At 36.6% G+C, this 23,126-nt stretch overlaps 2 protein-coding genes across 8 annotated transcripts in view; one reads left to right on the forward strand and one right to left on the reverse strand.

Moving 5' to 3' along the window:
• The window catches only part of TMPRSS15 (transmembrane serine protease 15), a 56,244-nt gene extending 45,915 nt beyond the window's left edge, over positions 1-10,329 (forward strand). Inside the window, exons 22-28 of the mRNA XM_065855244.2 lie at positions 928-1,023; positions 4,328-4,377; positions 4,815-4,989; positions 6,929-7,110; positions 7,357-7,452; positions 8,351-8,490; positions 10,174-10,329. Coding sequence (XP_065711316.1) covers positions 928-1,023; positions 4,328-4,377; positions 4,815-4,989; positions 6,929-7,110; positions 7,357-7,452; positions 8,351-8,490; positions 10,174-10,329 — 895 coding nt within the window. The remainder of the gene's footprint in view (positions 1-927; positions 1,024-4,327; positions 4,378-4,814; positions 4,990-6,928; positions 7,111-7,356; positions 7,453-8,350; positions 8,491-10,173) is intronic.
• Positions 10,330-15,127: 4,798 nt separating this feature from the next.
• CHODL (chondrolectin) overlaps positions 15,128-23,126 on the reverse strand; it is a 30,341-nt gene continuing 22,342 nt past the window's right edge. Inside the window, exons 4-8 of one of the 7 annotated variants that reach the window (XM_065847601.2) lie at positions 23,038-23,085; positions 22,595-22,678; positions 19,820-19,922; positions 17,361-17,439; positions 15,540-15,671 (exon numbers count right to left, since the gene is read on the reverse strand). In XM_065847601.2, the coding sequence (XP_065703673.1) occupies positions 15,669-15,671; positions 17,361-17,439; positions 19,820-19,922; positions 22,595-22,678; positions 23,038-23,085 (317 nt within the window). In that variant the 3' untranslated portion in view covers positions 15,540-15,668. The other 6 variants (XR_011739404.1, XM_065847593.2, XM_065847586.2 and 3 more) reach the window with 6 other exon arrangements.

Below are 23,126 nucleotides of genomic sequence, written 5' to 3' on the forward strand. Positions count from 1 at the left end.
ACAAGATCTTCTGCTCATCTTGCACTTGTAACAGCACATCTGACACCACTGTTAAAATCTGAATACTGTTAGCATTGCTTTTCCTTGCACCAACAAAACAATACATTCAGATTTTCACCATTCTGCTGGTCTGGAGTGAAACACACTTGTTTTTCTGGGACCAGAGTCAGCTTGATCTTTATTGAATTGTACCGAGGAATGGGGGTGGACCTTGCAATTTTACTGTACACCGAAGTCCAACAAGGACCGAGAGTTTAGGACTTGCTCTCAACCCTGCAGTCTATTTTGTTCACGATCTTGCAAAATTCTTGAGAGTGAAGTGAGTTCATTGGAATATGATGTTTTGTTTGAGATTTCCAGGTCAATTAAAGGTAGCTATACGCGTAGCTCCTTGAAACACCTCAGAAAATCCTGTCTTTGACTGTCAGACCCAGGTTCCCCAGTGTGCCAAAAATATAACATACGGCCTAAAATGAGTGGAAATGATCCCCCAAAATTCACGCAGAAGAAAAAAAATATTCAATGTAATTACCCCCCTCCAAAAAGCAAAACTGTATTCCCTTATAATAATGTTCCAGTTTGCATGCTGTTTTACCTCCATATATGTAAGAACTAGTACCGCAAACTCTTTATTGTGGCACCAAAAATCAGAAATTGATAATTTACCACTATTAAAGTAATTAATCTATTTCTCTTTCAATATCATTGTAGCACTGAAAGTCTTAGAATCAGATGTAAGAGTGAAAACATGAGTTGCATTTTAATCTGTTTGAGTTTCAAGCTTCAAAAATGTCCTGATAAATAGTAATTATTTTAGGAAAAAAATAGTGTGCAGTTTATTCCACCAGCATAATCATGTCCCAAACATTCCTCCACTGGTGGAACAGGATAAATAACTAAAAATACACGTGTATCTTTTCCTTCCAGGAATGCAAATATGTCATCAACTGTATTATTCACTGGAGATGGCCCGTTTGTCCACATCAGCAAGGCAGCTAATGACAGCCTAATATTTCTAAAAAGGTGGGTAGACTGAATTTTCTTCCTGATACAAAGGATAACTTAAAGTATGGTAGTGATCATCTTCACACTAATTTCTAACTCAAGTTTATCTGATGGGTAACATGATTCTGTATGAGTTCTGGACTATAAATGCATCTACGTTTTATTCTCTGTCTATAGTTGATTTCTGTGTAACATTGGGAAACTCTTCCCCCTTTCATTCTTGTCCATCTATTGTAAATTTAAAAGGATGGAGATGCTTGCTGCACTTTTAGCTAGCATTCACTACAATCTTAAGTAAAGTCTTTATACATTTAGTGTGGTAATGATAAATGCTCCTATTTTTACAAAATATTTCTTATCTAGAAATCCATACAGTATGAAGACTGTATCCATACAGTAGCAGAAGACTTAGAATGGAGTGTCATTCACCCATGGTTATGTAGTAGTTATCACACTAGGTACTCTCTGTAATCAAAGAGAAAAATAAGCACTCCAAATTGGATCTATCAAGGCATCTCTTGAAATACAATGAGTCACACTTTGTAATCTACTGATATTATTGATACAGAGTTAGGACTAAGTGTGGATTGCAGAAGTAAACAATCCACAGACAGGTATGTTTATACAAATTAATTCCACTCAAAAATGACTTCTGGATTTGTCTTCACATTTCAAAAGGAATCATTAGATTAGATGATCCTCAGAATATATTTGACTATATTCCCATCTTTCTCAGTCCAAATAACAGCTGGAGTGATTCTAAAGGGTCCTACAAACTGGTATAGTTTCTTGTAGATTAAATTAAAACATAAATTAACACAGGATGATATTCTCAGGAACTGCCGGGATTTGCAGTACACCTCCAAAAAGAGAAAGGCTTGCCATCTTCAAATACTGTCTTTTTGCTTATTATACACATTTTCCTGGAATTCTGCCAAAGCACTGAGGCAGAAAATTACTGTCTAACTGCTAAAATGCTGAAACTGTGTTGAGGATGGCAAGAGGCCATGGTCTTTTAGGTTTCCTTTAGAAACATACCACATAGTAACAAAGCAGGAGAGAAATTTGCTATGCTGTATTTTATTTCCAGCAAAAAAAGAAATTCAAAAAGATACATTTTATGTTCTAATTATACTCTGTTAATCCCAAACATTTATCCTTCTCACTTGTGGTTAAAGTACCTTTAACTAATGGAATATCATTGCAAGCAATTTTTCTTTCTTTCTTGAGTGGATGTCTAAACCAGCACTGCCACAAGAGATCTTAAAGAGCAGTAATGATTTAAAGATGTCTTCTCTTAATATCTATTAAACACTAAAAACTGATTAATGTATGAGGAAATGGAATAAGTTCATTCATCTTAGTTGTATTTCTCTTGCAGAAATAGGTATCTTCTACCATGTTTCATCTTGACAGCTGATACAAATCATTTTAAAGGATGACACCATTACAGATTCACACAGGTTTTTTGTACATATAATCAATGATAGAAAGGTCACACAGATTTGATAATTAAAAAAAAAAAAAATCGTTAACTGGTAATCAAATTATAAAATGTATTTCTCACACTCTCTTGTATCTTTATTCAAGTGTAACTACCATTGAAGCAAAAGAGGGCACATATAATACTACTTGAAAGCTGTGGTGGTGGACATAGTAAAACTGTTCTCTGATGCCCTTAGGTAATGTATTTCTTGGCAGAATACCTTTGTGACAAATGTCCCAGCTACTCCAGATTTCTGCCCAGCATGCTGCTTTGTAGATGCCACTCAGAGAGGCACATAGATGGGTACGTGCAATGTCTCTGTTGCCTTCTGGATTTTCCTGTGCTGACCAAGAGGCAGCTGAGGACTGGTGGATTGAAGTGCAGGCAAGGAAGTGGTTTTCAAACTGTGAATAGCTTCAGAAAGCAGAAGAAGCAGAGGCCCATTAAATAATTTTTACTGAAGCGATCAGTAGTTATGAGTGGTGGGACAAAGACCTTCATTGCATGTGACTGCCTGCTTCAACATAAAAAACAGGGAAAAAACTGACATGTTGGATGTTAGTTTGGCTAGTTTAGGCATCTAACTAAGAGAAAAGCACAGGACCAGACAGAGAAGCTACCATACAGTACCAACGACTACCATTTTAAAGCCTATGGAGAAAGCTTGGTCTATGGTAGTTGCTATGAAGTTTTTGCAGAAGATGGTATTGATTTCCTGTGGATTTATGCATTTCTAGTTGTCCTCCTTAATATTTGTCTCACTACTAAGGGACTCCCTTATGAAGTCAATACAGATTTGAATACAAATGACATAATTTGTTTTCCATTTTTATAGTACAGCTTTAAAATTACACTTCTATCTTGAAGTGGAAAATGGCTATATGAGACTTCAAGACTGGAGGCATATCTCTTTATTACACCCTCTATGGTGAAGATTTAACTTGGGAGGTGGGGGCTGGTTACAGTTCCCACTTGCCCTTCTTGTATCACTATGCAAAAATGCTGGGTCACATCATACGTTATTATATCAAATTTTAGAGCAAATACAGTGAGGGATATGTAATACCAGTTCATGTTTAAAGTATCCTTCATTTTTCTCTTTAAAAATGATGTGGGAAAACACTGTAAATAAGCTGTTGGCAGACTTTTTCTTTCTCTTTTTCTATGTGTATCAGCTTTAAAATGCAAGCACACACACTGTCCCAAGTATTCAGATTCATTACAGGCTATGACGACAATCTTAAACATTCTGAGTATCAGAAATGCTTGTGTAGTTTTGATCTCCAGGCTTGGGTTCTTCATGCTCTTGCTTTATATCTCTGCTAAGTGATTTCTAACCCTGTACCTGCAGCTATATATTTTATAGTTCATTATAATATTAGTAAAAAGATAGAGTGATAACAAACTAACCTCTTAGATTCTTTGGTCACACTGATCTCCAGTGGTAAAGTATTGAAAACATCTCTAAAGGTAGAAAAAATACCATATGCAGGTACAATTTTATTTGGAATCTGTCACAGACAGATGACTTGTTTCCCTGAAACATGAGGGGAGTCTACTTGTATTTTCATAACATATACCAATTAAGTGTCCATTGAAGAGTAATATGTACATTTAATATTATGTATAATATCATGTCCTACATTTGTAATTAAAATATAATTAAAACACGGACAAAATATTATATTTAACAGTGATACTAATAAACTAATGTACTTACGTATGTAAGTGTATATATGCTTATATACATGTATGCATATATATGTATGTGTATTTGACAGTCATTTTGTGTTACTCGGTGTGCAGACATGTGATTTAATTGCAATTTCATTCTAGAGAACACTGTTTGAACAACCTGGTGGTTCATTTGCAATGTAACATTAAACGTAAGTACACATACCCTGGGAATATGTCACACAGAAATCAAAATGTTTACTCCATAAAGCCTAATGTTTAAAGTTTCAAGTGAAAGGTTAGGGAATGGACTATAAGAGCTATTCTTGTAATGATACAAACACAAGAAAATTTGCAGTCTTCACTTGTTTTCAGAAAGAACACAAGTTGTAAAGTTGCATCTTGATTTTGGCTATAAAACAAACTTTTTTCACAGTAGTGGTATTTTCAAATAACAGTTCAAATACTACAAAGCCTATTTTTCCAAGAATATTATCTAGAGTAACAAACCATGCTATATGCCCATAAAATATAGATTTAAAAAAAAAAAATTTTAAAGGTTGTTTGCTTGGTGGAGTTTGCTTTATTATTATTATTATTATTATTATTATTATTTTTATTTTTATTTTTATTTTTATTTTTATTTTAGCTTGTGGAAAACTTCTGATAACACAGAACAATCAAACAAGGATTGTAGGTGGAAGTGATGCCAGAAGAGAGGCTTGGCCTTGGATAGTTTCACTCCATTTTAATTCCAGAGCTATTTGTGGAGCTTCCCTTGTCAGTGATGGATGGCTGGTGACAGCAGCACACTGTGTATACGGGTAATGTTCTCTGCACTCAGAGCCTAATGCATCCTGATACTCCCACAACACACAAGTACCCAAACGGTGGATAGTTATCAGGAAAGCTGGGTTGAAGTATGACCTGAGCCACTGGTCAGTCCTGTGTAGAGCAAAACACACTTTCAAAGGACTGTATTGAAATCACTAGGGAGCAGCACTTTTTAGAGTGTTTCTAGATGTTTGCTTTAGAATATAAAATTAATATAAATCCACAAGTTCTTCTTCTGACTCCAGGGCATCATTCCAGCTAGTTGAGATGGTCCTATAACATCCGTGTCATGTCTTGTGTTTTTGATTTTAATGATGGTGAAACTTGTTTTTTTTTTCACTTGGTTTATGTGCAGGTTCAGTAAGGAAGTGTCAGATTATAAATCATTTGTGAGACTGATATAAAAACATTAACAACTAGTTCACTGTTTAATTACTGTGTTTTGAGTCACTTAGTGGGCTCAGTTAAAGGCTCTTCTGGTAAACTCTCAGTCCTTACTTTAAAGCAGAGAATCATGGAAACTAAGCAGCATTTTGTGAACAACGAAGAATTGCTCTTTAAATATATGGCATTAACAGTGAACATTTACACTTAACCCATAAGTAATATGGGCCTCCATTAATTAGTTGAATCTCTGCTTGTTGTATACAGGATGACATCATACCTCTTAAAGGTAAACCCAGTGTTGCATGTTCCTCCTGTATATTATCATAGATTGATCAAGATTCACTGCGCATCATTGGAATGAATCTCGATTTATGTGCATTCATTAGGCAATATTGAATATTCTCTACATGGTGTTATTTGTGCCATTCAAAGAAGTGATGCATATTTAAATATTTTCTAAGGGTTTATTCCATAACACCTGTAATAAAAACAAGTTCTGTGGAAGACACCTAGAAACTGGAGTGGCAAAAAAACGAGAAACATTAATATTCAGACTTACAGTAGAGCTTTCATTATAAATAGCTAAGTAGTAAGGCAGTGGAGACTCTGCCAATACATTAATGCTGCCTCATTGCATGACAGAAGATATATTCTACACAAAGACACTGAAATGAGAAGGATCAAGCCCTCTTAGTTTTTGTACAGTAAATCCACACCTGTCCTTGGTACTTTCCACTTAAATCACTTTTCTGTTTTCACTTAAATCTCATTTTATCATCTCGACTTTGCTGTAATTTTCCTAACCAGGAGCTCGCCATTTCACACCTTAATTCTGAACATTTAACTTCAGTGCTCCAGGTTTAGAACATGATAACTTCTTGATGTCAAACCAAAAGATCAGCAGAAATCAATTCAATACTGCAATCAGGCTGAATTCATATTTTTGAAATTAAATCTGGTTGATTAAAAAATAGCAAATAATTGAGTTTTCTAACTTAAATACAGCCTCAAACCAGCACACATAGCTCGGCAAAAATTGCAGATTATGTCATATTTTGTCTTAGCGTATATTTTTCAATTTAGATTTAAAAATTAAGAGACCAGTGTTCTGAATCTACGAGCTGTAGCATCTTCAACAACATTTTGGACCAATTATGCTTTGGATATTCCATAATAATTTTCTAACTGGGACTGATATTAATTACCTGGTGGGCAGTCAGCAGTATTCTTCACAGTGTTCAAAAAGCTCTAGTAATTTAGTTAACGTATTTCCTCCTCTGCACTACTGTCTGATTAATTCTTTATAAATAATGCATTGTAAGCATAACATAAAAAAATCAGCCACATAGTTCTACAGTGTGGATGTTTAAGATAGTATTACTATGATGAAATTGTAAGCACATCTGCTACATTCTGTTTATTTTGACAAAGTGTGCAAATGCTATGAATTACTACAAAATTAAAGATTTGTATTTTGCCTAACATATTTTTTAAAACTTTAATTAATCATTCATAATTTTGAATATTCCTTGCAACTTCCAGGAGGCACTTAAAACCATCTCAATGGAAAGCAGTTCTTGGCTTATATGACCAACTAAATATGACACAAGCTTCAACAGTAGTTCAAAGCATTGATCAAATAGTTATAAATCCTCATTACATGAAGCATACAAAAGATAGTGATATTGCTCTCATGCACCTTCAAGACAAAGTGCAATATACAGGTGAGTTGTTATTTTCTCAAGAACAGGTTTATTCTGTTATGCAAGACTCTAACTGTGCTAAGCACTTCAGAGTGATGGGGTGGTTGTACATTTTTTACAACCTAATAATTTTGGAGTCAGTCCAGTACTTCCTAGATATCTTGCCCCAAAAATGGGTTTGCATTAATTAACATTTTCTTACACAGCTTCATAAAAACCTGAATACAGGGAAGAGGTTGAAATTGATTCCTTGTTTCTCATTCACAGATTACATACAACCTATTTGCTTACCAGAAAAAAATCAACAGTTTTTACCAGGAATTAATTGCTCCATTGCTGGCTGGGGTACTATTACGCATGGAGGTGGGTTGTCTGCTTAGAAAACTATGACAGTCATAACACTGTGAGGCAAAGCTTTCTCCTGGTGCCGCAGGGGTTGCTGAGATGAAATAGTTCAGAGATATATTGCTCCATATGAAAATTTGGGAACTATCCCCATCCACTGTTGCTTCTCTAAGAGAAAGTAATAGACTTATCTCATATTTATTAGAAAAAGTATATATCTAAGATCATTGAACTATGAAAAAATCTCATTACATCCCCTTAGAAATTATGATTACTACTTTTCTCAATATGAAGTATGTGCATCTTATTTGTAGATATTGTGGGGGGGAAGAGGCAGGTTAGTCTTTCCGACAATGCGCAAATTATTTTCCCCAGAAGTCAGGAATACTGACTGTAGCATGAAATTTATGTTCTGTTTGCATATCCCATGCTACAAATTTGGAATCTCTGTGAAATAATAAACATGACATTTCACTTCCACAGTTGCTTGTAAGCATTTGCTTCTACATTTTCAGAATAAAACCGTGTTTAAAATTTTGGGTAGGAATTAGTAACAGAACTTTTAATAAAAATTTGAACTAATAAAAGTTACACAATGAATAGTGAGGAAACATTGAACAATCCAAACTCCTAAGCCCTTAATTATCCTATCTGCCCGCAGTGAGTTCATAGTCATGGATTTTAATAATCTGGAATTAATTACAACCAAATTCAGTCCCATTACACAAATGAAAGACAGGACTCAGTTAACGAGCACTGTTTAATCAGTGACTGTGTTACAGGGCCTGAATGATACAGCAGCAAGGCCGGGTTTCCTACTGCTCATTCCAGCGTGCTGGAATGGGAACAAAATCATCCATGTTCTGAGTGGGATGTACATATTACAGTGGGTAGACATACTTTGTATTTTCATCAGGTCCCACTTCAAATGTATTGCAAGAAGCAGAAGTGCCTCTCATTTCAAATGAAAAATGCCAAGAATTGATGCCAGAATATAATATCACTGAGAATATGATATGTGCGGGACACGACGCAGGAGGAGTAGATTCCTGTCAGGTAAAAAAATACAAGTGACTCATTTCTACTGCTAGCATACACTCCATCTAACTACTGAATAAAATGCTCCCTGATTCTCCAGTCATTAAAACCAGGAAAATCACTGTCCATGAATATTATTTCTACTCACAGTATTTTGCCCATTTAATACTTTATCAGGATACAAGTTGAAAAGATAAAACTCTACTTTGTATCATCTTGACATGAACACCCATGGAGGAAGATAAATATGAGGACTGGCAATTAATTTTGTGTACTAAAGTTTGAATAATTATGGCTGAGTAATTCCACGAAGGAAAGAGGGACATACTTAGGGAAAAGCAGAGTACAGAGAAATAAATATCAAATAGACTGAAGTCTCAGAAATGCTTCATGCAGGGAAAGTGAGAGAGCAATGATGCTTTTCCCCAGAATCCATAAACTCTGGAGACCCTTTGTAAGTGAGTGCTACAGTATTTTGAAGAATCTGCCTTTATTCACTGATCTCATATCCATTCCAGCTCTGCTTATAACATGATATTTCTCTTTGAGAATGTAGTCAGAGTTGGCTGTCATATAATTTTTCTTCCAGCAATATGGAGTCTATGGCACAGAGGCTGGCTGGTTGTCCTCGAGTCTGGCAAGGAGCACTCTCACATAATTGCTCTTGCTTTGCCCTCACAACCTAAACCTTCATCAGGTGCAGTGACATTGGTTAGTTTAGTCTAGAAGGAGGAGTGTATGCAAGCCTAATTTCACTTGCCATTCCTTCTGCCTCTGTGGCTTTCCTTTTTCCTTTTTGTCTTCCAAACGTCATATTGAAAAAAGCAGTGTACCACCATAGGCTGATATAGAGCACAAGTGACCAGCGTTGTGATCAATGACCATTCAACCATGAGCAAAGACGAACTAGTGAGTTCTGATTGCGCTTCAGCCTTTGGGCTGCTGTCACAGCCTTTGAACTTTTGCCAGTGCCCTAGAGTTATGGGCAGAAGTATTTCAATAGCCGAGTCCTTGCAGAATTCCCCTGTAAAGCTCCATTCACAGGACCATGAGAATATAAAAATACTACGGGTTCAACTAACTTAAGAGACAGCGAAAATAGTCATTGTCTTCTTTCTCATCAAAACAAGACACTCATGGCTGACTCATGCCACACTCAGGCTGTGAGATGAATCAAATTTAGTCTCCCACACTACTGCAATGCTACATCTGCTGAACTATTGAGAAGGAGGTGTGAGAAAAGGACACCTCTTCTGACAATCTTGCCATTTTTTTCTCTAAATTTGAAATTGCAGAAACTCTAGGGTGACTGAAAATAGAACTGCATTTTGGCTGAATAGATTTGACTGAAATATAACTCCTACACATTTACTCAGGCTTTGTGAAAGATGAAGGGCTAAATGTAAAATTAATAAGCAAAACAACTATTTTTAAACCCAATCCTGTATTGAAAGACTGATAAGAGCTTAAGATCACATCCTTTAAAACAAACAAACAAAACCCCCAACCAACCAAAAAAATTGAAATGGATTATCTCAAGATTTTTTCCACATGGAAGAATTCATATTGATCTCACTTCAGTGCCCAAGACATACAGGGATACAATGTCTGCAATAAAAGATCAACACGAACAAAACATCATAAACAGGCTCTGCTTCAGAGTTGACACTGTTCACTTTTAACTTGAATTTCATGTTGCAGGGAGATTCCGGTGGCCCTCTGACATTTGAAGATGGTAACAAGCAGGTTTTGATTGGTGTAACATCATTTGGCTATGAGTGTGCCCTTCCCAAACGACCAGGAGTATATGTTCGAGTCACCATGTTTGTGGACTGGATCGGAAAAATAATCTATTAGTTTGAGATTTTTTTAATAATAGAAATAAAATTTAAAGGTGGAAAGTAAGCTATTGTATAATGCTGTAAACCAGACTGGCTCACAGTTAGATAAATTGAATCAATATTTAAATTTGGGGGAGCAAACTCCATTACCAATTGAGAGCAATATTTCAAAACAGATGCTGTGGTTTTCTTAATAAATGGTTTTATCATTTTACTTTTTTCTTTTATATGAGACCATGGTGAAACAGTTTTTTTTAACACCAGTGTATTAAATAAGTGGAAGGCTTTACAAAGCATAGGCAGTAAAAAAAAATTGAAAATTGCAAATGCTTCTCTGAAAAATGGTCTAAATTATTAATTTCAGTCCAAACGTTAATTGTTTTTATGTTTTTACATTGTATTTTTCAATGTGCATTTTCATTTCAATGCATAATTAACTCTTTTCAGTAATCTCACCACATATCAAAATGAAGGTGTAGGTTATCTATTTAAACTGGTCTCATGGGAGTTCTGTCTTGTCTATTACAAAAAGCTCTGGAATAAGGTTTATGGATTGTGCACAAAGGCTGATCATGTATCATGCTGCTTTCTAATGAATAAACTGAATGTAAGCCAAAAGTTCTCTTGTATGCAATTCATTTGAAATTAATACAGTTAAATAAAGATTGAATATAGCTTTTTAGTTTTCTTTTTAGTAGTATTTTGGCAATTATTCAAACAATTATAGGTATGTGCTTGTGTATACCCAAACACAGACTCACAAAACTGCAACTTCCTCTCATAAAAAGTAATGTTTTAAAAAAAACTCTAACAATAATGAGTATCAGCTGTTCCTAGTGAATAAAGAGTAATAGGGTTCTATTTGATATAATACATGCTTTTTCTGCATTGGTAACTTTTAATACTTATATTGTGCTTTGCATAAAAACTATGATGACAGCCAGTTACAGCATTCTAAAAGGGAAATAATAAGAAGACAAAAATGGGGGAGCGGTGGTTTTTTTGTTTTCAAAAAATTTTCTTGAGCTCTTTTCTAAATAAGTTTCTCTTAAAATATAATTATCTGCTTTTTGAAATGCCTTAAAATCAATGGTGTCTTCTTGGTAGTGTAACATGATGCATTTCTTTGATTTCTGTTTTCAGCCTAGTGTAGGAATTTAATATATTTTTAAATCCAATGTACTACATGAAAATACAAAATGCATTCTAGTTTATTTTGTATGTGTATCTACACATATACACACAGACGTATGGTTTTTGTAAGGACCTCCCACACTATGTGCTTACCACGCTGAATGCGGATATAAAGTGCTCAGAATACAAGGCAAGGTTACAAACACAGGCTAGCAGTCACTGATAAAAAATATCAAGTCCAAACTACTTTCAGGTCTTTATAAAGCATTAGAGTACCAGGTCTAGGTCAAAATATTTAGCTTTATCACCAGATCTGTAACCACAAGGACCACAGACAGATGTAACTGAGCCAGAGAGAAGATAAAAGATGGTTTAGACACCTTTCATACAAACCGCACAGCTTTTAACATCAGAATATTAGTTGCAAATCCTATATTTTGTAGTAGTCTACTGTTTCTGCTGTTACTCTCCTTCACTTGAAAACAGCCACTGAAAATAAAGTGCATTCTGCTAGCAGTGTAAATTGATTTGGATGAAGCAATTACGTTAAAATGCTTGATTAAAATGTGAGATGATTTCTGCAGTATTTACCATACCTCACTGTTGTAAATGGTGTTTCAGTCTGTTAATGAGGTACAAGAGCCAACTCAAAGCAGATCCAGTTACTAGAAAACATGCTTCCCAGAAATACAGTAATACACTTCTACTTATGTGTACTTTTTCCTTCAAAAATGCAAAGCACAGATGTATTTTTGAGGTATACATGAATAAACCATCCCCTCAGACTAACCAATTTCCTGCTATAAACGCTGGTATAAAAACATAATATAGACTGGTATAATTAAAAAGAAATATTTTATTTCAACTAATTTATATCTAGATAAAACTAATATAACCTTAGTCGACTACATTCTAGACTTCATTCAGAATCCATTACTTCATTTGCCTGCATATTAACCTTTGGAGAAACCAGTTGTCACTATATTAAAACATGTGGGCAGAATGGATTATTTTCAACTGAATCACAGGCCCAAGATGCTTTGAAATACGTTGTGGAAGCCTGAGCTGACTTACACTTGTTTGCCCCCAAAAAAGTCTAAAAGATTAAAAAAGGATGCTTCTTCCTTGCAAAAGGCAGGGGCAGAGGAAGCATAATGTTTCCATGATGCCAAACTGAAGCCATGCCAAGGACCAGCTAAGGTTTACTGTTCATCCTTCAGTTCCTTGCCTTGCCTGCTACTGCCATTTGGAAGAGATTTAGAGGCAGTGAGCAGAAGGGAACATGGTCATCATGAGGGGACCCCATAGCTGTAGATAAAAGCCAATGAGCTTACCCAAAGTATCTCTAGTTGATTAAATCTGTCACCTGAAACTGGAAATCATTTTGCTTTCTCCATTCTGTGCAGTTTAATGTGAATATGAAGGAAAGAGTTTTTTGTTGTTGTTCCTTTTCTTTTTAAATTGGAATTCTTTTGCCAGTAATGAACTATATCACATAAATACCTGTTGTTGTTTTCTTGGTAGCCCCAACAAAATCCAAGGGAAATAGTAGCATGAATTCTAATTTCTAGGTATTTTCTCTACAAGTGTTAAACACACCTATGTTTCTACCTTTCCTCTTTTACCCACACTCCTATCTCCCTTTTTTGTGTGGAAATAAGGGAAATAAAGATGAAAGAATTTGTTTATGTATGGGATTTGTATGTTTTGCATGGAGTAGAGTCACCTACTTAAAGTCGGAAGTCATAAGACCATAAGTTTGATCTGGGCTCTGCTTGCAGTCTTCAAAACAGATTCTTAAGATTGTTTAGATTTTACGTGGTACCTAGGCATTACATCCTCCTAAGTGAAGGAAATACATGGAAGGAAACTATTTCCTTCCCCTAAGCAGGTGATATGATATGGAAATATTTTGTTCCAATAATCAATATTTCTTTTTACATACAGAATTTGAGTTCATTATAATAAAAACATTGCATGACACTTTCCATACTCCCTTCACACAGAATTTAAGACTGGTCCATGCTGATAAATGCCCAGAAATCACGTTCTCCCTGTAAGAAAGACATCTGAAGGTATTTACATTCTCCTAATTGCTACGTGGAAATCACTTCTGTCACTTCCGCTGCATTAATCAAAATCTCAATTGCTACACCTTTCTGTGTCCTTCGGAAGCATAATGTATTGAGAAATAGTTTAATGTGAATCTTTACTCTCCTGCCTTGTCTGTTTTATTTGAAGAGTTAATCCTTCATGACCACTAATTAAAAAAACAAACAAACAAACAAACCAAAACCAAACAAAAAAAACCCCACCAAACACCAGGTTTTTACTGCAACTGTTCCAGAGAAAGAGGAATCTCTTGCCCTCAATTGAGTTAAGCAATACTTAAGTCAGGAGAAAAACAATTCTGGCCTTGGTCATCATACAGGATCATACTATTTTCTCTCTATTTACAACCCCTACAAGGGAAATTTAAGTTAGTAACTGAACAAAGAAAGAAGTCGTGACTGACTGGGAAAACTATAGAATATTGTAAGAATGAACAGCACTACTTACCATGAACTACAGAGGAAGGTTTCTTCAAAGAGAAGGTAAAAACATGGCATAACAGCAACATCAAGATGCTTCCAGAAGTGCTTCAGCAATAGTATTGCACAATTAGTAATAGAGGTATTGAACTTTAAATACCCTTTTAATTTTTTTTTCCTATACTAAAAAAAAAATTTATACACATTTGTCTTTAAAATTCAAAGCTGTGGTCAACATCAGCTAGCACACTGTAAGCAACCCAAAGAGTAATATGTTTTTGCTTCTGTCCAGCTCTCCCCAACTTTTAGCAGCGATAATTTTGCATGTGTTAATGGAAAGCCAATTAGCTTGAATTTGTGCTCTTGAACTCCTGCTGCAACTGCAGCAAAACCCCTTAATGATCTGCTACAGCACCAGACTGTCACCAACAAATCAGCCAAAGTGCTATTGCTACCACCTCAAGATCTACTCCTGATGACTAGTAAAACTGTTCTTATGGCACAGAAAGCTCTTAAGGAACCAAAGAGAATGGACATTAATTATGTTAATAATAACTCTAAAAGAAGACTTTAAATGTATCAAGGTTACCTCTAAATCTGTCTATCAATTAACATCATTAATGCTTTTCTAGCTAATAGTCTGAGTAATGTTGGGGTCAATCTATTAGTTTCACTTCCAAGAAAAGCCATTTTTCTTCTCTTTGATCCAACTTTACATTAGTCCTAACAAACTATTAGCTGTATTTAAATGATCTTTAATGTCTTTTTTACATAGATTTACTGAAACAAGTAATCTTAAACTCTCGCCATTGTGATATTATTTTTCTTCCCCAGAAAAAGTAAAAAATATTTTTCTTAAATAACAACTAATGGCTGCCTTCAAAAGACACCCATTAATGAGGTACCACTTGCCAAGTGGTTTATGCTGACCTTGGACCAATATGTCAAAAAGTTATGGTCATTCCCTGGCAAAGTGGATTCATTATATGACACCAAATGGCTTTTATTCATCCTTGAATTTTGCCACATCAGATTGATGTCACAACACGGTGGCTACCTCTGCTAGTGACCATGTTAGTAAGTAATACAATAGTTTGTGTGCTTGAGGATCAAAAACTCTTAGATGTACAAATAAATACTAAACAAATATTTTGTATCAAACATTTATGCAAAGATAAATAATTGTTACACTGTAAAATTGTCAGTTCCATTTACAGTACGTCAACTACATTACAATGCATGAGAGACTAAAGGAAACAAAGAGGGTTTGTTTAACTACAAACAATCGTAAAACTGATATACATTGTAGATATTTTCCCATAAAAACTTCAAATGCTCTGTTCATTTCATTGCTCACAACCAGCTAACTTACATCTCTTAGCAAAATAAACACATACCCTTTATTTAGCATGGCATATTTTGTTACTGAATTAATAATCAAACATTATATAAAAATGATCTGAACATTTGCCTCAAGGGGGAGCTTACAGTTCATTCTTGTAGATCCTTTGCATTTTCAAGCCATTCCAAGCTAATGTTCTTTGACGACATTATAATACATCCTGACTGCAAAATGTTATTTTTGCTTTGTTTTCAGTCAGTAAACTGTTATACCTCCATGCTACTGTCCTTCCTAGGCGTCTTTGAAATCCATAGCGTGGACTGGTTTGGACTGGTTTTTGTTCTTCCTTTACTGAAAAATAAAAACATAAACTATCTTCAGTGCATGTGTGCCTTTGCAGTCCTGATTGAAGTTTGTGATCAGACCAGGTATTTCATCCCCTGTTTGAAGGCCATCTTTGTTGCTTTCATAGCATCAGTTCCCCCTCCACAAAAGGGTCATACCTACTCTGCACCAAGCATAGCACTGCAGTGGCAGGTCAAGGTAAGCAACTGTTACCAAAATTACCAGACCACCCTGCTTAACAGCACTCCTCCCAAGAATTAAAATTACTTGGCCTGATATTTTGTTTTGTTTTTTGTTTTCAGTTTGCATTTATCTAATCCACACCTACTCATACAGAGTGGCCTTTTCAGTGATGGTTTCAGACCCTATTTGACCAGGGTGGTGGGAGGTTGGGTGCTTCCCTTGTCTGAGGGGACATATGGGGGACAGGAGCACACACGGCCCTGAACTCACGTCCAAGGTGGTCAGGGTGCAGCCCGCCCACCCCGGGGGGCTACTGCAACCCTGCCCGCGTGCACCCCAGAACTGCACCCCTGTGACCACGGTACACCAACGGGTGCCAGCATGAACTGGTATGCCAGAAAGTCTCTCCCCTTCAAGGCTTGACCTAACTTCAAATGAAATAATGGCACATGAATCAGACTCCTAGCAATGAATGACTGGTAGAAAGCTTCCTTAGGCCTAGTTTTCACTCAAAACTGCCAATAGCAGTTTTCATGTTTGTTTTTATTTTTTTAAATTAAAAAGATAAAACTGGTTCCAAAAGCACTTGCTCTGCAACACAGCAAAAAATTTCACTTTGATCTTTACAGGGAGCCCTGAGGTATCCAGCAAGTTGACACCAGTCCTTCCATATAAGTAGCACCTCTGCCATGACTGCCACAACACATCACCTTCCCCCCCTTAGTTCGTAGATGACAGTGCACTCAAGTCTACTGAAAAGGCACTTCAAGAGCCACTGCAGCTATGTTTCAATCAAAATGTTTTATTCTCTGGCTAGGATTTTTCCACTGCTTTGTTTTGTTTTCTTTTTTTTCTTCAATTAAGTAAAAACCAAAGGAGACGAAGTGGCTGTACAAAATTCTGCAAGGTGGAAACCTGCAAGCCAAGATCCCAACAGTCCTATGCATTCAGTTTTATTCCTTCCCTGGTGTGTAAATGCAACCCTGAGTTGATTTAAAATGTACTTTGAGAGAGCTGGACGGTATAGTAGTTTTTAGTTCCTCCAGACTTACCTCTGAAGTCCTACCAAGTAATGCATTATGTACCTGAGCCCATTGGAGTAATTTAAGAGACTCCCAGTGGTTTCAGTGGACTTTAGATCAGGCCACAATGCTATAAACAAAGCAATTGCAATGAATCAAGTAGTTTCAGCACTTCTTTCTTTAAGAAATTGTTTCACTACTTACTTCCAGATTAACACAGCAAAATTAGGTATATTTTATAAATTAATGATGAAATGCTTTGAATGGAGAGTCCTTGCCACACAGCAGGAACAACTTCTAAATACCTTGGATCAGAACTATAGCTGTATAAAATGAGCTTATCTCCAGCAAACCCATGCTGATTTTCAACAGCTATACATCCAGTTCAGGAAATAGGGTTTAGTAAGAGGGGTAAGGAAGATACAAGAAATAGCTTGAGCATATCACTGTTTTGACCATCAAATGCAATCATAGAAACTGAGACATATACCAGGTTGGAATTTAAACTTTCTGCAAGGCATTCAGATGATAATGGAGATGGGTCTTTGAAGCAGTTTCTCCTTGCTTCCCTGGAAGAAATGAAAGGGAGAGCATCTAAGCATGAATGAGCTGACCATTTCTGCTAGCTACAGGGAAGATGTTTTGCTTTGCCTTATTACTACCCTTTAAGAGCCCAATGCCAGGCAAAATTATTCATGACCTTTCAAGCTAGGCATGTCCTGGTTGGCCATGGATTGTGGCTTTCAGAGGAAAGGTCACCATGCTGTGGAAGCCTAAAAAAGAATGAGAAGTCAGGTTCATTTGGAAAGCTGGGGATCCCTCCTTCCCCAGAAGGACATAATACCTTTCCTAAAGCTCTACAATGTCCAGATGATCTAATTTGCTTTTTACCCAAGAAGTGTGAATTTAAGATGGACCAAAATGATTTGCAAGGTAGGTCATATGTGGAAATATAACAAACAGATGGAGAAACATTTTTTTTAAAAACAAAGTTCTGTTTCAACAGATAAAACATAAAATACTTCATTTTTGGTGATACCAAAATGAATTTTTGAGAAAATTTGTTTAATTTTCTTTAATTAAAAGCTTTGGTGTAACCCAAAATGAAAGTTCTGAAAAAATAAATTTAGAAAAAAAGCAGCTTTGATTCAAATCCATTTCTTCCTAATTTTTGTATCATTTAATCTACCAAACTAATCAGTTAACAAATAAATACAATCTTCCAAGCTGAATTTCCAGTATCTGTGTCATACAGTTTTCAAGTCTTGGAAGTTCAGATGAATTAATTCTGGATGAACTGCTATAGCATCAAAGGCCTGATCAAAGCCCACTGAAGTCAACAATGCTATTTCTATTGATTTCAGTGGGCCATGATTCTCTCATTTTTTCCCCAGGAGTTTTTGAGAGAGAAACCTTTTCTGGGGAGCGAAAGAGCTGCCAGAAAAGTTATGAGCATGTATATCATACTTACCAATAAATCCAGGTCCATTGTAGTGAGGGTTCCAGAGTTAGATTACCTTTATAATTGTTATATGGCTCCTTTATTACTCTTTTTGCTTTGAGTTTGCAACATTCTACAGCCCCAGCACTTAGGTTTGGATACAACCTTTCACAACAACGAATTTGCCTGCCATAAGACAGGTTGGAAAGTGCACATTTTCCTTTTCTTTATAGGAAGGTGCATAACATAATGACACAATCTAGTTTATGATGCAGAGCTAAAAAGATCTTTTCCTTATGTTCACTTGTTTCAATGAGACATCACTAAGGAGTGCTGCAAACATCAGTGTACACTCACTCACAGAGCCATATGTAGACTTGACACTTGGAGTGTTTTCTCACTTGAAATAAGGTATTTCAGATATTTTCAGAAAGTGCTAAATAAAACCCAGAAAGAAAAAATAAAGACTAAAAGTAAGGAGGAGTTTTTTTTCTAATTTCCTAAAATAGTGCTGTCATATTCCTTACTAGTATTCCTGCTCTTCAAGAGGGTTAACAGTTTGTGAATCTGTTTATTACTCTTGTTGTTTTACCAAAATAGTGTTTATCTATAAAACACATTTTGGTTTAAACTTTTCTGGATTGCATTAACTTGAGAATGGTTCCTGAAAAAAAAAAAAAAAAAAAAAACTGCAGTATGAAAAGCACCCTTGAAATTTTCAGAAAGATTAGTTCAGAAAAAAAAAAAAATTTACATGTTGTCATGTCTTGGTAAATCACATTTTGAGAAAGACAAAAAGTTCAAAGAATTTTAAAACATGAATCAAAACATATCCTGTATCACAGACTGAAATGTTTCCTATTTGCATAATATGTTTTATGCTACATCTGTGTGCACATGTGTATTTACTTCATGCATCTTCTTTGACAAATACACTATGTACAAAGGATTTGCACTGGTGTGTGGCTAAAAACATGTTTTTGCTTCTTTGTTTTCAGTTTGTCTGCTCCAGTGGCCCATCTGCTGCTCGTATGGGACATATACTGAAACAGCATTAAACAGCTGCTGGCCCCTTAGGTTTGTCCTGGGAAAAAACTGCACTTTTGGTCAGAAACTGGGGCGACTCCTTGAGTTCACACTGTATCAGTGAGAACCCCACTATTATGTCCCAAAGCCCACATGCTGTATAGGTGGTAATCATGATGGAAGAGGTAAAGTTAAAGTGCTGACAGAAGCTCAGTATAAAAAATGGTCAGCAAAGATATCTTCTTCAGAAACAGGTGAAGTCCTAATGGCAACGTACTTTGGGAGACCTGGAACTATTTCATTGTATTGTGGAAAAAACCTAACGGTGAATGTTCAGCTGTAAACTACTTGGATTTTAATAGATGAAGAGATGCTTATTTGCATATTTAGAGACAGATGTAAGCAGTCTTTCAATATGAATAGCTTGCCAATGGAAACATGAATTCTGCCTTATAAAACCATTCTGGATTGGAATATTTTACCTTTTATGAAGCATCTGGAAACAGCAAGTCCCAAAAGCCACCAGTATCAACAACAGTAGTGGTATAGTAGGTATTACGACGTAAATTAGGTTTGGAATTATACCTATAAGACAGAAAGTTCTCATTAATGTCTTCCATATTGAAATACTCTTAACCACATGAGTAAACATCTGGCGTAAAATGTTGGAAATACATTAAATTACAAAAAAGAACATTTACACATTCCTTCTATAAGAAGAGCTCCAAAAAGATGACACAGCAATATCAAGAATAAAATAGTACTTCTTCAGCAGTGTGCAAAGCATATCTTAAGGACTTTAAGTCTGATATTTTCTATGTGTGACAATGCAAGCTTTCCAATTTTATAATAGAAAATTCAAATATTTAAAGACAATGTATTTCACAGCCTAGTATTTTTACAGTCCATATAACCCATCTAGTCAGTGGCCCTTACATCTGGGATTCCCAGCCATGCAGGACCACAAGATGAACAAATCTCACTCTTGTCTCCCTATTCCCCTTAAAATACAAATTTACACTGTCCTTGGCTAATGTGGAGAGAGCTAAAGGTGCTCCCCTGCAAGTCCTTAGGCAAAAGGAGTGGGAAATGATAGAAGATGGCACTCTATTATCTGCCCAGACTAGAGGGCAGGTTCTACAACTTCCAGAAAGTGACCATTTTTCAGTAACCACATGCCTGTTTTATAAAAATATACCTTTATATGTACAAATTGTAGAGACTTTCTTAACTATTGTCCTCTTTTGAACAAATTTTCACTAGCAAGAATAAATGTGAGTGCTTGAGTTTGGTTTGTTTATGAGTTTCAGGTAAAGAGTCTTTGCATTATTTGTCAAAACAGTATTATCAGTTTTAAAGTACAGTTCATCAGTATAACCATTCCTCTCGAGTTACGAACAAAGGGAACATCAGCTAGGAAAATGGCTCAAATCCAGCCAAACATGGAAAGGGAATACCAGCTTTTCATAGTCCCATGCGGCAATCCTGTAAAATCCTGAGTTCCTCCTCAGAGATGTTCGAAAGAGTTGTGGTGAACGGAGCCAAATCCAGTTGGCAGTCAGTCACGAGTGGTGTTCCCCAGGGCTTAGTGCTGGGGCCAGTTCTGTTTAACCTCTTTATCAGTGATCTGGATGAGGGGATTGAGTGCACCCTTAGTAGTTTGCAGATGACACCAAGTTGGGTGGGAGTGTTGATCTGCTGAAGGGTAGGAAGGCCATACAGAGGGATCTGGACTGGCTGGATCATTGGGCTAAGGCCAATTGTATTAGGTTTAACAAGGCCGCTTGGGTCACAACAACCCCAGGCAGCGTTACAGGCTCGGGGAAGAGTGGTTGGAAAGCTGCCTGGCAGAAAGGGATCTGGGGGTGCTGCTTGACAGCTGGCTGAATATGAGCCTGCAGTGTGCCCAGGTGACCAAAAAGGCCAACAGCATCCTGGTTTGTATCAGGAATAGTGTGGCCAGCAAGACTAGAGAAGTGATCATCCCCCTGTACTCAGCACTGGTGAGGCCCCACCTGGAATCCTGTTTTGGGCCCCTCATCATAAGAAAGACATTGAGGTGCTGGAGAGGGTGCATAGAAGGGCTGGTGAGGGGCCTGGAGCACAAGTCTGATGACGAGCGGCTGAGGGAACTGGGGCTGTTTAGCCTGAAGAAAAGGAGGCTGAGGGGAGACCTTATCGCTGCCTACAACTACCTGACAGGAAATTGTAGCATGGAGGGTGTTGGTCTCTTCTCCTGAGTAGCATGTTATAGGGCAAGAAGAAATGGCCTCAACTTGTGCCAAGGGAGGTTTAGATCGAATATTAGGAAAAAATTCTTCACAGAAAGGATTGTCAAGCACTGGAACAGGCTGCCCAGGGAAGTGGTGGAGTCACCATCCCTGGAGGTAATTAAAGGGCATTTAGACAAGATTCGTAGGGCCATAGTTTAGTGCTTGAGTTAGGTTATGGTTGGACTCGATGATCCTGAGGGTTTCTTCCAAACAAAATGTTTCTATGATTCTATGAATTCCTTGAATTAAGGCTATGCTACAACTCTTCTTGAACCACAGGACTCTGTTCAGGACATGAGTTGCTCAATTAAGGAGCTGCGAGAACAACAGCAGGCTCCCAGGCTGTAGGTATCCATTTTCAAAATACCAAGTGTCACCTCTGCTAGAAATCTCAGCAAAGCATTTAACTCCTCCTAGCATGTGATACTCCTTGAAACACAGGGTACATATGGGAGGTATGGCACAGTGCTTATTCTGCAGAGAACTGAAAACTTCACTCCCTGTCTGTTTTAGGAGTTGTTTGTGCCTTTTTTTTGTGGGCTCCAGGTATCTGATATAGTATAGTGTATACACCACATGTTTGTTACACTGGTTGGGAAAGAGGTGGGTAGGAGATACAGAGAGGTAAGGCATGCAGTATAACAGCACAGAAGGAGACCCTCTGCAGGTGGGTGAACACCACTGAAATCCTGACAGACTCATCAGTGTCAGAGACACGGTGCAGCTTGCAATCACTGCTAAAGCGTAGGTTTGGATTGAAGTTTGAGAGACATGCAAATAATGTGTTCCAATGGTTACAAAGAGGACTAACTAAAACGTGTGAAATGTTACTCAAAACTATACTTTTTCAGGGCACTTCCTGGGGAAACAGACTGACAATAATGGAAACTGTTAAAGATTAATTTAACTGAGTCTACTGCTGATATTTTTTACTAGAACTGCTAATACTTTTACCAGAACACTCGATTCATGTGAACACATTACCTGTTTCAGTAGCAATAACATGATACTGATCTTCTGGTTTGCTTGTGTCATAAGGATTTCCTGCTGGGACTGTTGGAAAAACACCTGAAAAGGAAACGGTGAATACAAAGTGTGGCTCTTATGTTGTTAAATAAATCAATAGTAATTACATCTTAATTTATATTGGAAAAGTGAACTTTTTCAGGGTTGGTTAAACTGCTACATATAAACATTTAAACAGGACTTTATTACAAAATTAAGATTACATCTGGAACAAGAATTATGAGCAGTGCTATTATGATCCACAGCCATCTATTCATACCCATTGCTCTCTAAAGGATTCATTTTTCCTATGTCTCAAACTATGGCTGTTAAACTTGAGTGATTTTGGACGTTCTTGTAGGCTATCCTTAGAGTTATGTATTCACCATTGAAACCCATTTTAATATTTTGAAATCTCTTACCATAATCTGGCTCTGCTCTGTCTCCTAATTCTTTTTCAAAGACGTTATCTGTTAAATCAATATTTGAAATCAATTGTTGAAGAATGAAA

The sequence above is a fragment of the Patagioenas fasciata genome, chromosome 1 (genome assembly GCF_037038585.1).
Source record: "Patagioenas fasciata isolate bPatFas1 chromosome 1, bPatFas1.hap1, whole genome shotgun sequence".
NCBI classification, from domain to species: Eukaryota; Metazoa; Chordata; class Aves; order Columbiformes; family Columbidae; genus Patagioenas; species Patagioenas fasciata.